The 14,825-nt window shown below is 49.7% G+C and overlaps 1 protein-coding gene across 2 annotated transcripts in view; it reads right to left on the minus strand.

The window, feature by feature from the left end:
* Nucleotides 1-1,058: 1,058 nt before the first annotated feature.
* Nucleotides 1,059-14,825, minus strand: part of NGEF (neuronal guanine nucleotide exchange factor) — a gene marked incomplete at both ends in the record, with an annotated part of 37,114 nt that continues 23,347 nt past the window's right edge. For both annotated transcript variants that reach the window (XM_080349719.1, XM_080349718.1), the window contains 10 exons: nucleotides 1,059-1,231; nucleotides 1,837-1,941; nucleotides 2,320-2,399; nucleotides 5,311-5,466; nucleotides 6,472-6,635; nucleotides 8,236-8,325; nucleotides 10,186-10,260; nucleotides 10,936-11,065; nucleotides 13,070-13,222; nucleotides 13,444-13,604. In XM_080349719.1, the coding sequence (XP_080205845.1) occupies nucleotides 1,059-1,231; nucleotides 1,837-1,941; nucleotides 2,320-2,399; nucleotides 5,311-5,466; nucleotides 6,472-6,635; nucleotides 8,236-8,325; nucleotides 10,186-10,260; nucleotides 10,936-11,065; nucleotides 13,070-13,222; nucleotides 13,444-13,604 (1,287 nt within the window). The remainder of the gene's footprint in view (nucleotides 1,232-1,836; nucleotides 1,942-2,319; nucleotides 2,400-5,310; nucleotides 5,467-6,471; nucleotides 6,636-8,235; nucleotides 8,326-10,185; nucleotides 10,261-10,935; nucleotides 11,066-13,069; nucleotides 13,223-13,443; nucleotides 13,605-14,825) is intronic.

A 14,825-nucleotide genomic window follows, 5' to 3' on the forward strand; every position in this document is an offset into this window, starting at 1 on the left:
GATTTTGTATATACACGGAGTTGAGCCTGTACAGAGAGCTCGTGTGCGCAGCTGTGGGTGTGGGTTACAAGCATGCAGGACAGCAGCTCCTGGGGTAACATCCCTTGCCTGCTGTGTGGCAGCCCGGGTCCTCTGGTGCCGCCGTGGTATGTGGTGTAGAGCAGGGAGGCGCTGGCACAGGGGCAGCAGAGACTGCAAGTGCCGGATCAACTGGGAAAGGCCATGGTACCGTGCTTCTTCTGTGGAGGGATGCCAGTTCAGGAAAAGGATGACTGATAGGCAGAGCCCAGGTGTGAACTAGATGATCTTGGAAGATCCCTTCCAACCCAAACTGTTCTATGATTCCATGTGTTTTAAGTCCACCAGGCAGGTAGAGACATGGGTCAGGGCTGGCAAGGTGGAGCTGCTGCTGGAGTGGGGCTGGGTACAGAGCATTTCAGAGCATTCGGGAGCAGGCTGGGGGTCTCTCAGTGGGAATGGGCCCAGCAACTTTGCAGCAGGTGGAGTTCACAGGGCTCATCCCAGGCTGGTGTCAAGTGGCTGTGTGACAGGCTGCGAGACGGCTCCTTTGCTTCGCTTCCTGCCCCTGTAAGTTGCAGCTTTAGGAGGGCCCCAAACTCAAAAGGTGGCAATGAGCTGTAAGTGCTCAAACTGGGTGATGTTCATTGCTGAGTTACATTTGTGGCCATGTGCCTTTGCCAAGTGGCCTGACGAGCCCCATCTCACACATTTGTGGGGAACTGGGCTCAGCTGGCCAGCACCTGGTGGCTCTCACTCTGTGTCTGTTTGGCTTGTGCTCTTTGGGGCTTTACAATGTGCCTGGAAAAGGGTTATTTTAGCCTGTTTGAAGCACTGATCTCTAAGGAAGGATCAGCGTCACAGGAAGCATAGTGGGAAGCCCAGGAGCTACACAGTCTGGCTGTTCAGGGGTGCATGTGCCTGGTCTGGCACGGCAGGTCCTGCACTGTGTCCCACAGCACTGCCACCTCCTCCTCCCAGCTCAGCCTCCATCCTCGGCCCCTCTCCCAGAGGCACTGCAGATGCGGGGACACCAGCGGTCATTGACGGTTTCTGCTGCCCAGTTTCCTCCGCTGACTGTCATCCGACTTGTGCACCCGGAAACACTCCTTCAGGTTCTGAGCTCGGATTTTGGGGTTCAGGATTTCCTCCCCCATAGAACTGGGGAACCAGCCCCTCTCCTGGTCATGAAGACGCTCCCCAAATATCCAGCCTGAGCAGAGACAGAGACAGGTTTAAGTGTGGGGAAGGATTGGCTCTTCCTTGCTCCTGCACTTGGACAGTTGCACTGGAACGAGCCCATAGAGCTGCCAGTGCTTTCTGGAGGCTGCTTAGAGACCTGTGCTGGAGCAGACTAAGTTTGTAAATCAAGCCAAGGGGGCCCACTTGCCTGAGCAGCCCTGTCTTTGGACAAGTGGCTAAAGGGATGACAGCAGAAAGCAGGTGTTGCTGCCCCTGATGTAGCAGAGACCTAATGTGATGGAGTTCCCCATCTACATGTGCACCCCAGAGACCAGGACCAGGTGGCTGTGAAGCATCATCAAGGTAAGAACAGCTCTGGATACATCCTGGGTGGCTGTGGCAGCCCTGCCATGGCCCACAGCCTGTGCCAGGGTGGCTGTGTCAGCATTGTCACAGCTCAGGGCAGCCAGGGTTTGCTGAGGTTTGGGAGGAGGCAGTAGTGCTCTCAGCGGAGGTGCCAAGGCCGGGGTCTCTCCCTGGCTGGAGGGCACCCCTCCTGTCTGTTTGGCAGCCACCTGCCTCAAGTGTTGCCCACCTTTCCACAGGGCTGCCCCAACCTCAACCTGTCCCCTGTACCGTCATCTGTCTTGTCCAGGATGTTGAGGACGTCAGCCAGTTCCAAGGACAGCTCGTCTGGCTGCTGGGCCACGTATGGGTGGACGCACTGGATCTGCGGGCAGTCTGCCAGGGAACAGGGCGAGAGTGAGGACAGAACAGCTCAGGCGAGTGCAGCACCGTGAGCTCTGTGAATGGTCACTCTGGCCCCTGCAGAGGCCAAGGGGTGTCCAGCCATGGGGACCAGGAGGGATCACCGCAGTGCCACCCGTGAGCAGTTGGGGTGGGAGGGAGGGTGCTGGTGCAGCCCAGGCTGGCAGGGAGCAAGGTCTGGGCCAGGCCCACAGACAAGTGGGTGTCAACAGTGGAAACGCAAGGGGAGCCCAGGGAGGAGGGTTCACCTTCAGCAGAGGTCCCAGGCCTGGGATGGTCTGAGATCAGGGCAGAAGAAGGTGCCTGGAGATAGGGATGAGGAGCTCCTGGCTCCCCTGCTGTGTGTCTTACCAACAAGTCTGGATGTAAACGACACGAACTTGGTTCTCCTGTTTGGGGCAAGCGAAATCATCCAGCGCTTCATTTCGCTCCTGTATAGGGGAGACAAACCAAAGGATGAGCATTAGATAGTTGTAGGGACCCCATTTCTCCTGCACAGCCAGCCCTGGGCTCCTAATTCCTTCTCTCGTGGTCCTTCCCCACCTGTCCCTGGGTCTGCACTAAATGGTGATGCTGAGCCACCTCTCACACACTGGTTGCAATGTCACATGTGCCACAGAGCCCTGGGCCCCACAAGCAGCAAGGTGCCCCTTTGGGGGCCAGCAGTAGGATAGGGGCCTGGCATCCTCTGAGCTCTGACCAGCAAAGGCAGGTCCTGGCTGGGCTGGGTCAATAGGAGCAGTTTTTCCTGAAGAAAAGCCATTATAGGAACCATTTATTCCTGCAGCTGCTGTGCAGGAATGCTTAAAGGGCAGAGCTGATTAATTCACTTGCAGACGCTTGTGAGGATTCTGCTCGCTTGGCAGTGGATGAGACAAGAGATGATGCGAGTGCATTGGCAGATCCTGCAAAACCTGGCCCTGCAGCAGGAGGGGGAAGATTTCAGAGGTGCTGGAGAAGCCCTGGGTCTGGAGCTCCCTTGAGGTTTCCTTCAGACCCACTTGGAAATGGGACAGTTCTTCAGGCTGTGGGTCCTGCCTGGAGAAGCAGCTGTGCTCCTGGCCTCAAGGGAGCCAGAACTCTCTGCCTCCTCTGATTATAGTTTTAAAGCCTGAACCTGATACCCATCTGAAGCCACAACAGTGTGTTCTGGGGGAGAGGCCTAAAAGGGAGATGTGAAGGACAAGGGCGGACCGGCTGATCTGGAGGGCTGGGAATACCTTGTGCTTTGGGGCTGAAATGTGATGCCAAGGGCCAGTGAAGACACCTGCAGCTGCAGGTTGAACACAGCCCCTCACACCATGAAGAGACGCAGGATGAGGTCCTGTGTGCTGAGGGGTTGGCACACAGAGATCAAACCAGGGGTCTGGCTGTGCTTGCAGGGCTCTTGAGATCCTGCCCGCAGCCTCCAGCTCCTCTCAGCCTGCAAGGGGCCCACCTGAGCTCCGGTCCTGCCCCTGCGACCAGCTGTGTCCAGATGTGCAACCAGTTCTTGGCAGAGCCCACCCAGGGCATCTGCTGCAAGCTGCCACCGAGCAGGTCATTGCTGCCATATGGGTTCAGAGCTGGGCAATGCTGCAAGAGCTGTGCACCAAGTGCGCCAGTCCTTTTGCCACCTGCTTATCTCTTCCAAATATTCAGTTTTCCAGTTTCTGCCTGGTACTGCCCTGATCATCCCCGCAGCTCTGGAACAGCAGCTTTCAGCAGTTGCCACATCACGTTTCAGTGCACAAGACCTGTTGGCAAGCTGTGTGCTGGAGCACTTGTGCGCTGCGGCCATCTACACAGGACGCAGGAGCACAGAACTGCAGTTGGCTCCCAGAGCTGAGGCAAACCCTGGCCTGGTTTATCATTCTCCGCACTGCTCGGTCTCACAGACGTCAAATGTGCGTTTGCCCTGCATAACGTGACTGACATCTCTATTTTGAGTCTGGTGAAGCTGCAGTCATGTGCCTGAGGAGAAGGTGCAGTCTCTCACTGTACTGGGAGCTTGTGTTCCTGATGCTGGTGGGAGGGGGGTCAGGGTGCAGCCCCTGGGCTGCAGCAGGACATGGTCGCAGCTGGGAATGGTGTTTGCTAAGAGATACCCATATCAAATCCTGACCTATTGACAGCAAAGTAACATCAAGCTGGGGGTGCACATCATCTCTAGTAGCGGTTCAGCTGGTGGTGCACGTACACCTATAATAGCACAGATGTGGTGTCTGGAAAACGTGGGCCTGGTAAGGTTTGGGTCAATGAGAAAGCCATGCCCTGAGCTCCAAACAATCAGGTCTGTGTTAGTGCAGATGAATCATTCGGCCAGACTGAGCCTGTTGGAGCCTGAAGTGAAAAATCAGTGAGCCAAAAAAACCTGTAACCGGGGAGACAAGGAGGCCCTGGGCAGCGCGAGATGGGCACCGGCTGCGGAAGGTGCTGGGGAAGGTGCTGGGGAAGTGGCTGCTTCTCCCACCTTTGCCTACGAGCAGGAGCCACTTAGCCTGACACGGCTGGTTGGACACGGCCCTGATCTGAGTGAGCCAGCACACAGCACCAGCCAGTTCTGCACTTTGAGTGCAGCGGAACTATATACTGTAAAATATTTATTTCAATTGTTGATGTCATCAATTAATTTGATAAATGACAATAATGTAGATTTTACAGCCATATTGTAGGGTGATAAACATCCTGTAAATGTGATGAATAGGCACATAACTATAGATACTCTTCACTTAAGAGTAAAGTGTTCACTCCTCCTGATTCAGGTCTACAATCTTGTTTTGCTTCTGTTTGGTTTTATAACATTTAGAAAAGCTAAAGAGATTGTGCAAAAGCATGTTGGCACGGCTTAGTCATGCACTGAGAGGCGGTGACAAAATGATTTTCTCTCTTCATATACCAGCCCTGTAGTTGAACTAATTAACTTCAGCAGAGTGTGTGATGAAGTGGGAGCATGGGATTCTCTGATTTGGGTAAACATCTGCTAAGAAAGCATCAAGAAGTGTTCTGAATCCTCCTTGCCTTCAGCTAGGGGTGCTTTTTACTTTCTTTTGGTGCTTTTACTTTCTGAATATGCTGCGGGCTGTAAATCAGTTTGGTTCCTGTGCCAGGGCTGATTTCTGACCTTTCTGTCCCAGCATGCAAAGTCCCCGTCCACGCTCCACCCTGGATGCTGCCAAGTTCACCGATGCCTTCAGCAGGAGAGGACAAAGGCGGCCTCAGGAGAGCAGCACTGGGCAGGGAGGTTTGTAGGGCCAGCCCATCTGCAGCAGTGGGATCTCTGCCTGACCCTGGTGAGCCCAGAGAGCGGGTCCCCGTGCAGGCAGGGAGCAGTGCTGAGTGCTGGGGGTGACCGGTACTCACTGGGACGATGCCTTCAGCATGTAGCTGGCCTCCCGGTCATCTGCGTTCTCCAGCAGCCTCAAGATGAAGACGTTGGCCAAGCTCTGCCCCTGATCTTCTAACTCCTCTACGCGAAGAAGCCCCCGGGGAGCGGAGTCGAACACTTGGTACTTGTCCCTGGAAGAGGTCAGAGAAGAGATCAGGAAAAACAGCAGTTATTCCAGGAGACTTTGGCTTCAGCCACCCAGAACTGTACTGAGGACACAGAGCAGGAACCGCTGCATGGCAGGAGGGAAAAAGATGTTCTGCTGTGGGAAGGGATGAGTGGGTGGCCATGAAAACCCACTGCAAAGCAAGAAGCGTTCTCCTTGCTCTGCCTCAGGCATTCTACACGGCCTAGAACAAGTTGCTCGCTCTTCCTGAGCTGCCCATGTACAAAAAACGGACGTTTCTCCCTCAAAGGGGGCTGTGAGGCTTAATTCATTTCTATTTGTAAAATGCCTCTGTGTTTTCTGGATACAAGCTGCCGCAGAAGCAAAATATTTCCAGGCGTACAGACACTGCGGCGACACGTTTATTAGGAACATTGGACTGGTGAGATGCTCCCTACCGGTGAGTCTAGTTAGCACTACAAAGAACACGCTGTTCTCCGGGACCTGTCTGTGCTGCTGTATTTCACTAGTGTCTACTTGCACAAGACCAAGCCCTAAGCACGATGACATTCTGCTTCTCCTGAGGCAGGTTACACCAGGTCAGATACAGCTGCGAGCTTCAGGCCTAAATTTATACACCTCCCCGCTGCTCAAATTTTCTAGCCTGCTTTCTCAGAAGATTAACTGATTAAATCTGAGCTGTTCTTCAGGCAGCGATGAGTCAAAAATCACTTCTTGTCAGGAAGATAGGTCTCTGGGATCAGCCCACCAGTTGCTGTAATTCACTGCCGCTCTGCAGAAACCGGTGGATGTGCGTATCCTGCTGGGAGACTTGGCCTGGAATCTGTTCGAGTCCTGTTTGCCATGAATTTTAGGCTGGAGAGCTGTGCCACCCATGAACGGTCAACTGCACTTGAAGGTGAGGTGGCTGCTGGGGGACAGGATGGGGACACAGCATCACGGCTTGGATGAGCCCGGGGTGAGGAGGACTAACAAAGCACCTCACGTACTACGTGAATTTTGCACTCACCCAGGAATTTGCCGGCAAATTACCAGCAGATCATTGAAAAGGAACAAGTAGATTTCTCTGAAGAGTTTCTTGGTGCGAAGCGTTCGCGATGTCTTTGGACCGTTCATTTGCTGCAATTCCCCCTGCTTCAGCAGCCAGCGGGAGTGAGAGATGATGGGCACGGACTAGAAGTGAGGAAAAGACGGCAAAGATCAGCAAAACAGCAAAAATGTCATGGGCTTGTGTGGGCAAGATGCTGCAAGCACCAGGAGGTGCAAAAGGAAGGGTGGTGAGCTTCTGTCCCCACCACTTGCAGCGCAGAGGAGGGAGTGGAGCTGCATGGAGAGGGCGGAGTGCTCTGCCACCCCCAGCACAGCCCTGCACAGCACGGCAGCTCGGACAGGGATGTGGCAGGGGCCCAAAAATGAACAAAAATACTCCAGGACAGCAATGCTGGAGTGCCAAAGGCTGGGTTCAAACGCCAGGGTACACCCTGCACAGCCAGATCCATCCCTGGGGGATCCCATGTCCCATCACCTGGGCTGAGCCTTCCTGGTCAGGGCAAATTCCTTTCGAAAAACCTGTATTTGGTCTTTTGGTTATAAGAAAAACAAACAGGTTAAACAGATTCTCACTGGTTGGGTCTGTCCCAGCCAGGAGGAGAAACTGTCCAAGCAGCCACAACAGCACTTCTGCTGAAGTGTTACCACATGCTGTGTTAAAAACAAGAGGCTGAGAACAAAGCACATCTTGTATTAGAAGAACACTACACTTAAGTCAAACAACTGAAATATTGGAAAATACTCGTGTGAATGCTACTCTTTCCGCTTTTGTTCCCTCCCTGGGTTTGCCATATGCATGGTGGCACAGTCTTTCCACACTCTTGCACTATTTTCACCAGAGGGGCCCTGCCAGTGCTGTCATTACCGCTTTGGCTTCACGGGACCTGAAGGCAGCCTCATAGATAGACCAAGCTAGTGCTGTCCTGTGGACTGTGATCTAGCCCTGACACAAATTCTCTGGCGCACAGTGTGACTTTCCAAAGAAATTGTCTCAGTTTTTTTTTTTTTTGCTTTGGTTGTTCAGGTACACAAAAAAGTTGCTGGGAAGTTAAGTATGCTCCTTAAAGTTTGTGAAGCACACAGATCTGAGATACACCTCTATAGCACTCAGGAGTTGGCAGCTCTATACTCAGCATTGGAGTTTCATGGCAAATGTTAGATGAGATCTGTTCAGACATCCCTAAATATTGATTCAGTCATTCCCTGCGTGGAGTCAAAATACATCATCAGCAGGTAATTAGAGACTGTACATAATGCATAAATGCAAGGATGAACTAAAATAGTGGGACAGTCTTCATTTTGGTATTTTCTAGGTTTGAAGTGTTTTGCTTTGCAGCTTCCACTTTCCTTTAATGTCATTTGTTATGTAAAATAACAGCTGGAAGCTGACCTGTATTTTGGAGAGAGGTGAGAGGGAAGAGCCAGAACCAAGTGCTGGAGCAGCAGGCAATTTGACACCAGTATGTCAGATCTGTGTGCACGCACAGCACGCTGGTCTCGGTGCCACCCCTGGCCTCTGCAGCACGTGTGCATGGAGATCCATGCATGGATGCAGTGCCCAAAGCAGCAGCCTCTTTAAAGGCTTTTTGGGATCAGCGTGGCCCAGGCCACCACCGAACGCTTGCTAACAGGAGCATGGCTGGGTTAGGAGTGCTGTGTACACGTGCACATCCGGGTGCCGTTGTTTTGGTGTTTGCAGAGGGCTACCAGCCCATGCTTATACCTTGATCTTGAATTCCAGTTTCTTCTGGATGCTGATCATCTGCTCAGTTCGGCTCATCTTCCTGACACCTTCGTTACACGCTTTCACCACCTGTGAAAAAGAGAGGAGAAGGATTTGTCTTCAGTGACCTAAAGCAGGTTAAGTGATGACAGCAGCACAGAAAGGCCTGACCGTGACAGGGTAAGTGCCCTGCTAGAGCTGGAATTGACCAAGCCAAGCTCTTCTATCAGCACTGTATTTGCCTGAAAAAAGAAAACAAAAAAACACCCAGAAGATGTTATAGTTGGAAGCTAAATATGAGAGGACAGGTTAGGTGGCTGCAGTCAGTTTCTGAATGACACAGTATTAACCAACATTTGTGGTTGCACAGTAGAAGGAACAGCTCGTTTTCCAGATCCTGATACACCATGTATCTCATGTTCCTAGTCCCCGACACTTGAAAAGAAGTACACATGCAGAATCATCTTCAAGAAGAGAATAAAGCCAAAGACCTTCACTTCAAAGATGCAAATGCTGTGGTTCTGCCAAGCAGCACCAGATGCCAGGGCTGTCAAACATCCCAGGGAAAGAGACGTTCATCACACAGAGCCCAGCTGTGTTCTGAGGACAAACTTGTAACTGAAAAACCACAACCAACGTGCAGGCACCACCCTCTTACCGGGACCTTAACCTAGATGCCACTGCCTGTTTCATAAGGAGCAAATCTCTTGAGAACCAGCTAGGCAGAAAAATTACTTTGGAGAACAAGCTCCACTTTGTGCTCTGTTTCTGCTACTCAAATTCTACCAGAATATTAGGAATAGAAACAATGATCAGCTCATACCTCTCAAATAGGATATCTACAGAGAAAATAAGCACCAGATGACCTCTGCTGTGATGCCTGTACCTAGGTGGACATTAGGCATCTAAACTTAAACACAGATAAGTAACTATCCAAAGAGAGTTATGGAATTGATCATGAGTCACTGACAGATGAATGTAAAAAAGAGCATTTTTCCATCAGCAGTTGTAGTCACCTGCATGCTACAGGAGCAGCCTTTTGGCTGATGGAAAAACACCTTGCTACCAGATATGCCACAAGAGATTCTGGAAATAGCAAGTAACGCGGAATATTTTTCATTGATCAGTGATCTCTGAAGTGTGTACTTCCTAGGTTAGTTCAGGGCAAATCCAAGAGCCCATTTTGTTCTAGCATTTCACTCAGAAGCTGCAATCATATCCCCAGGCTGACGTTCTAGCACAGTTTTCGACTTCAAATACTTATATTGAACTGCAAGATTCAAGAGATGTTCCAAGCTTCTGGGTTCAAACACGCCCTGTCCCAGCTCACGCAGCTGCCAGTTCTATCCACGTCATTCAGATCTGTAGCCCGGAGGTGGGATCACCCTGTCTGACTGTGTCAGGAACAGCCCAGCTGGAAAACATCCCAATGCCTTCCTGGTGTTCTGTACACAGCAGTCACCAGCACAACCGACCACCACACCTACCTACCAGCTTCAGAGAAGACAGATAAAAGTAGGCGTGAGCGCTTCATTAAGAAACTGTTATTCTAGGCCAGCAGAAGGAGTACGCTGTATTGGAGGAACCTGACACAGTTGTACTCCACTGCCTCTTGCAGCTAATTATATCTCTCAGTGGGATCCATCACCTTCAAGTATCTGCAAAAATTTGTGTTCTTGAAGACCCTCAAGGGAAAACATTCTCTCTGCCCTTTCCTACAGCAGAAACATACAGATCTGTTGTTAGCAAGGGATTCCTCATTGCTGACATCTAAGCGCTGCTCAATGAGTCCTTCCAGAGCAAGAAAGAGTTAAGAAAAAAAATTACTCTTGAAACACAGTGACAGGATTCAAAGGGACAGCGCCAGGCGTGAATATAGTTTGTAAGACTTTTCTAGGGGGAGCATGATGGTTTAATCTTCACAGTCTTCAGTTAAAAATTCAAACTTACTGTTTCCAGTTCTTTATGTGCATCCAGGGCAGTGTTTTCTCTGTCAGACTTCTCTTCCACTTTCTTCAAAATATTCTGCGGGGCAGGAAAGGCTGTGTTAACTCTGATCCCAATCTGACAGCACAGAAAAGTTTTTGCTAGCCTCAGAGTTATTTCTGGCCATCAGCCTAATTACAGAATGTGTGACAGAGTACAGTGACTGTCACTTCTTGGTTCCTCTTTTTCATTAAAACCTGTTCCCATCTGATCTTATATCCAAAAGAAATATAGCAGGCAGACTCCTATTTCATAAAAATAAATGAATAAATAAAACTAGCTAGAGCTGGCACTAACACTATTGGTAGTCCCAGTGGGCTGAGACCATTTGGGACTGAGCTGTTTCCTCATCCCCAGAAGCACGTTCTCCAGCACAGGGTCTAGACCAGCTGGCTGACAGAATCTGGTGCGAGCAACCATGTTGTAGAGTTGGTGGAGTGTTGCTACCCCTTCTAGCAGCTTGACAAATTCACTACTCAAGTCTTTTGCTCAGTAAAAGCTACCCAGCAAATTCAATGCTAATTTGGGGATGGTTTCTGAGTGACTGAAATATTTTTTCCATAGTTGTTGAGAATGTCTGGTTTTACAGAAAGGCTTCACCCACCTCTAGGGTTGATTGTGGCTCTACCTAAGCCTCATACACAACTACTGGACAGGAGAATTCCAGGAGTGATCCAGAAGAACTTTGGGAGAGATACAAGAGCAAAACTCTACCTGCACCAGCAGCTTGAGCCGAGTGATCCTTTGAAATGGCAGAATCAGGAAGGAAGAAAAGGACAGACCTTTGCACTTGGGATCCAGCTCCAGCTGTGAAATCACTTCCCGGAAAGCTGGCTTGTCCTGGCTGAGAGCAGAGAGAGGGAGAAGGTGAGGGCTGTGCTGTCCTGCCTGCGACTGGTGTGGGGCTGGTGACACAAAAGCAGCCTGGTCCCAGAGACAGCATCTGCCTGGCCTCTCCCAATCAGAAGAAAGAGGGGAGGAGGGCACCGAATGCTTCTAGGTGTATTTTAGTTTAAATCTAGACCTATTTATAGCATTAGGGGAGGAAAAAAATAGACTTTTTAATGTACAAGCCATGGTAGTGTTCACATGTGTTAGCACATCTAGCTCAGCAGCATACGCTGCGTGCGTAGGTGTGTGTGAATGGGGTGTGTGTCCAAGTAGATGAGTCAGAGGCATAATTATATATTTTTACACAGTTGGAACTCTGTGACAAGGTGAAGATCATGCAGTCGTAAGAACAAGGCAAAGCCACAAAACCAGCTCGAGCTTGGCTACTCCTGCCGGCTTCACCAGAGGATGGAAATCATCATCTGGCCTGAGGAAGACAGGGGCCATGGCTGGGTTGTCCCTGATGGTGTCCCTGGCAGATGAGGGCATTTCTGGGCCACAGACAGCCCAGCACAGAACAGCCTCACAAGCCCCAGCTGCTGTAGTCAAAGCCTCTTGGCAACTGTGGGGCCCTGGGGAAGACTTAGGAGGCCTGGCTGGCAGAAACAGCATGGATCAGAAGAGATTGCTAACTATGCAAAACCTGGTTTTACCACATCTAAGTCCTAACAATCCCAGAGCAGCCATTGTATGTGTCTCTCCCTGTGGCAGGAGGTCCTTGTGTGACGGTGTCACTCTCCAGAGCCACAGCTGAACGGACGTGCAAGTGTCTGGGGAACAGCCAAATTCTTGTGCTAGCTGGGAGTCTGCGGGAGTCCGTTCAATTGCTTTACATTATCCCACAGACAAAAAAAAAATGCAGCCCTCTAAATTCATATCTAGGAATGCCTCTATCTCCAACAGGTCCTTGTCATAGAATCATAGAATGTCCTGAGTTGAAGGGGACCCACAAGGATCATTGAGTCCAACTCGATGGAGTTGGAGGTCAATCTCATGTAACCCAGCCTATTGCTGCTTTGCTTCTGAATGTTTAGCTAATGGCTCCAGGCAAGCTGTTTATATTCTGCAGCTACGTTGCTCACCTCTGACTGAAGGAAATCCTGTGGTACGCTCCTTTTGGACAGAACAGTTGGCCAAGTTCAACAAGGCCCCTTAAAGTGTGGGGTTTTTGCCTCAAAAGATGAAGAGCAGAGAAAGGAAAGGATTAAGGCTTGTTACACTCCCCTGAAGCAGCTGCTGCTCTGGGGAGGAAATACAGTGCAGCATAGGTAATGGGCTGTCCTGAAAGAATCCAGGACATTGTAACTAAAGAAAAATTCATTCTCCTGCTCAAAGACAAGCTTGTAGGGCATTCTTTGTTTAGAGCTGGCGTAAGAGAATTCCTACTAGACCAGAAGACTTGCTAAACTTGAAAAATACTGCAAAAATATCTTGGATTATATCCTCAGGCCTTGTAAACATCTGTGTGTGTAACACCAGAATGTGAAGAAAATGGCTTTTCTTCCTTTAAAGAAAATTTTGTTGTTCTGAAAAAAATATCTGATTTTTTGGGAAGTTCTAATGCCTTGCTGAGAAGCTTTGGAAAAGCATTGGCTGTTCCTGTCATCAGAGAGCTGTATTGTATTCTTGGCCTTTCAATCTCTTGCCTCTACTTGCAGTTTAAAAATACATAAATTTCACAAGTGTGTGTCCTTGTGTACAACATAAATATTTCCCCCAGTTGGGAACTGCTGGCTCTGAATTTACTTGCTATGATACTTGAATACTATGTCACCCCATCCTTGCCATAAAGCCTTTTAATTGTGTTTTCTTTTTACAGGTGCAGTGAAAAGTCAGTGAAGTGGGAAATCCTGTTTCTGTACTATCAAGCCCTTTCTCATCAATACCAAAATTACAGCTAAATCCATGGCCTGTAGAATTTTTGCAAAATAATTTAGCATCAAGCACTGGAACTCACAGAAGCTGCTTGTAAGCTCTCTCCTGGTAGGTCTGGTTGGAGACGTAGGTGATGTACACGGAGAAGTGATTAACCGTATGCTGGTAAACAATATCGCACACGTCCGAGATCACGATGTTCTCCTCCACCCGCTGCTCGAGGTCCAGCAGGAAGCTAGATGAGAAACCCAGCACTCATTAATTGTTGTGACCTGTCTGTTTCAGGTAATTCCTAGAAGAAGCCCATGGGGTTCAAATCTATGAATGTGTCCACAGGCTCTTTGAAAAGACTGCGAGTAACAGACTGCCCCTAGTCAGCTCCTCCGTCCCTTAACAAATGAGATCAGCTACAGCGATGCTGTTCAGCCGGACAAAAATCCAGCAGAGTTGTCTTACCGCTCGCTGACCGCCATGACATCCAGGACGTTGGAGAAGAGGATGTGTGCCTCAGATGGGTGTAAGATCTTTTTCAGACGCTCGTTCTCCATGAAGTGAGACACCAGCAGGTTCAGACTCTTGTAATACGACGCTTCGGAAGTAACCAGCTCAAACATGGCCTGGAGGAGAATCCCAAAGAAGGAAATCAGCAGGTACCTTCTACTTTTATGGAGAGGTGCATGCAGTGTTAGTGAGAACATCTGTGTTGCACAGTCACGGACCTGGCACCCACCCTCCAGGCCGAAAGTACAGGGAGAGATAAGCATGTGGTGGCATTTCCCACACGTTACATAGCGTAGTGACTTGAATGGGGAAGATTTCCTCCCAAAACCATCAGCCCTGGTTTCCCAAGTTGTTTAACCACGTTTCCTTCCACTGAATCTCTTTGGCAGAACTATCTTTTTCTCATCATATATATCTCATTATATAATATAGGCAGCCTGAGTTTGTGCACATGCACACATACAAGGGCTTCATGGCCTCTCCCCTTCCCTCCTGGCATCACTCAGCTCTGACCTGAGGCTGCCCCAGGCACCAACCTCCCTATGCCACTTGTCACCATCCTGCACTTTCATCTTCTTTCGGCATGTTCCCCTGGGCAGCACCCACACACCCTCCTACCGTTGATCACAACAGCGCTGGCTTGTATCTCTGCTCGTGGCTTATTGTGCTACCCAGGAGGGTCTCCTTGCACCCTCTATAATCTTTTTTGTTTTTAATAGAAAGCCATGGCTTGGGGCTGGGCTGCACAGCACACTGCAGTCCCACTGTTCGACACGGGGTCCTTGGATCAGTTAATACAAACACATAGATAAGCCATAAATAATTTCTAAATTTCAGCCTTTCTCCTGTTAGAAAACTCCGCAGCAAAGCCTGGCTTCCTCAGGCCAGGGATGTGGTCTGGGGAAGCAGAAAGACAAATTGGTGGTTTGGTTCAGAGATAAAAAACAGTTCCATGAGGCAAGATGTAAAACCTGTAAGGACAGTCCACTGTTACCACACAGAGCGCCCTTACTCTACAGGCAACTCCTTGTTGTCTTTGTTCAGAGGTAGATAAAAAGGTGATTATTTATACAACAGCTGAATCCTTGGGCTGGCCCGTACTGCCGCTACTGAAAAGGAACCTTTTGGTTGGTTGGTGAAAATCTCTCTTCCTCAAACCAAAAGCTGCTCAGAGCCTCAAGTTCTTTTTAGGGGGGGACTTTTTTTCTTTTTAAGGAAATTATCTGAAAATCTCTGTTGATCAGTTTGGTTTTTCCTGGAAATATTGCTGTGCATCATAGAAAACCCTAAGGTACAGACACCTGGGTTATATTCCTGATGCTGTGCTGCAGTCCAAG

This window comes from Nesoenas mayeri, assembly GCF_963082525.1.
Source record: "Nesoenas mayeri genome assembly, chromosome: 9".
In the NCBI taxonomy this organism is placed as follows: domain Eukaryota; kingdom Metazoa; phylum Chordata; class Aves; order Columbiformes; family Columbidae; genus Nesoenas; species Nesoenas mayeri.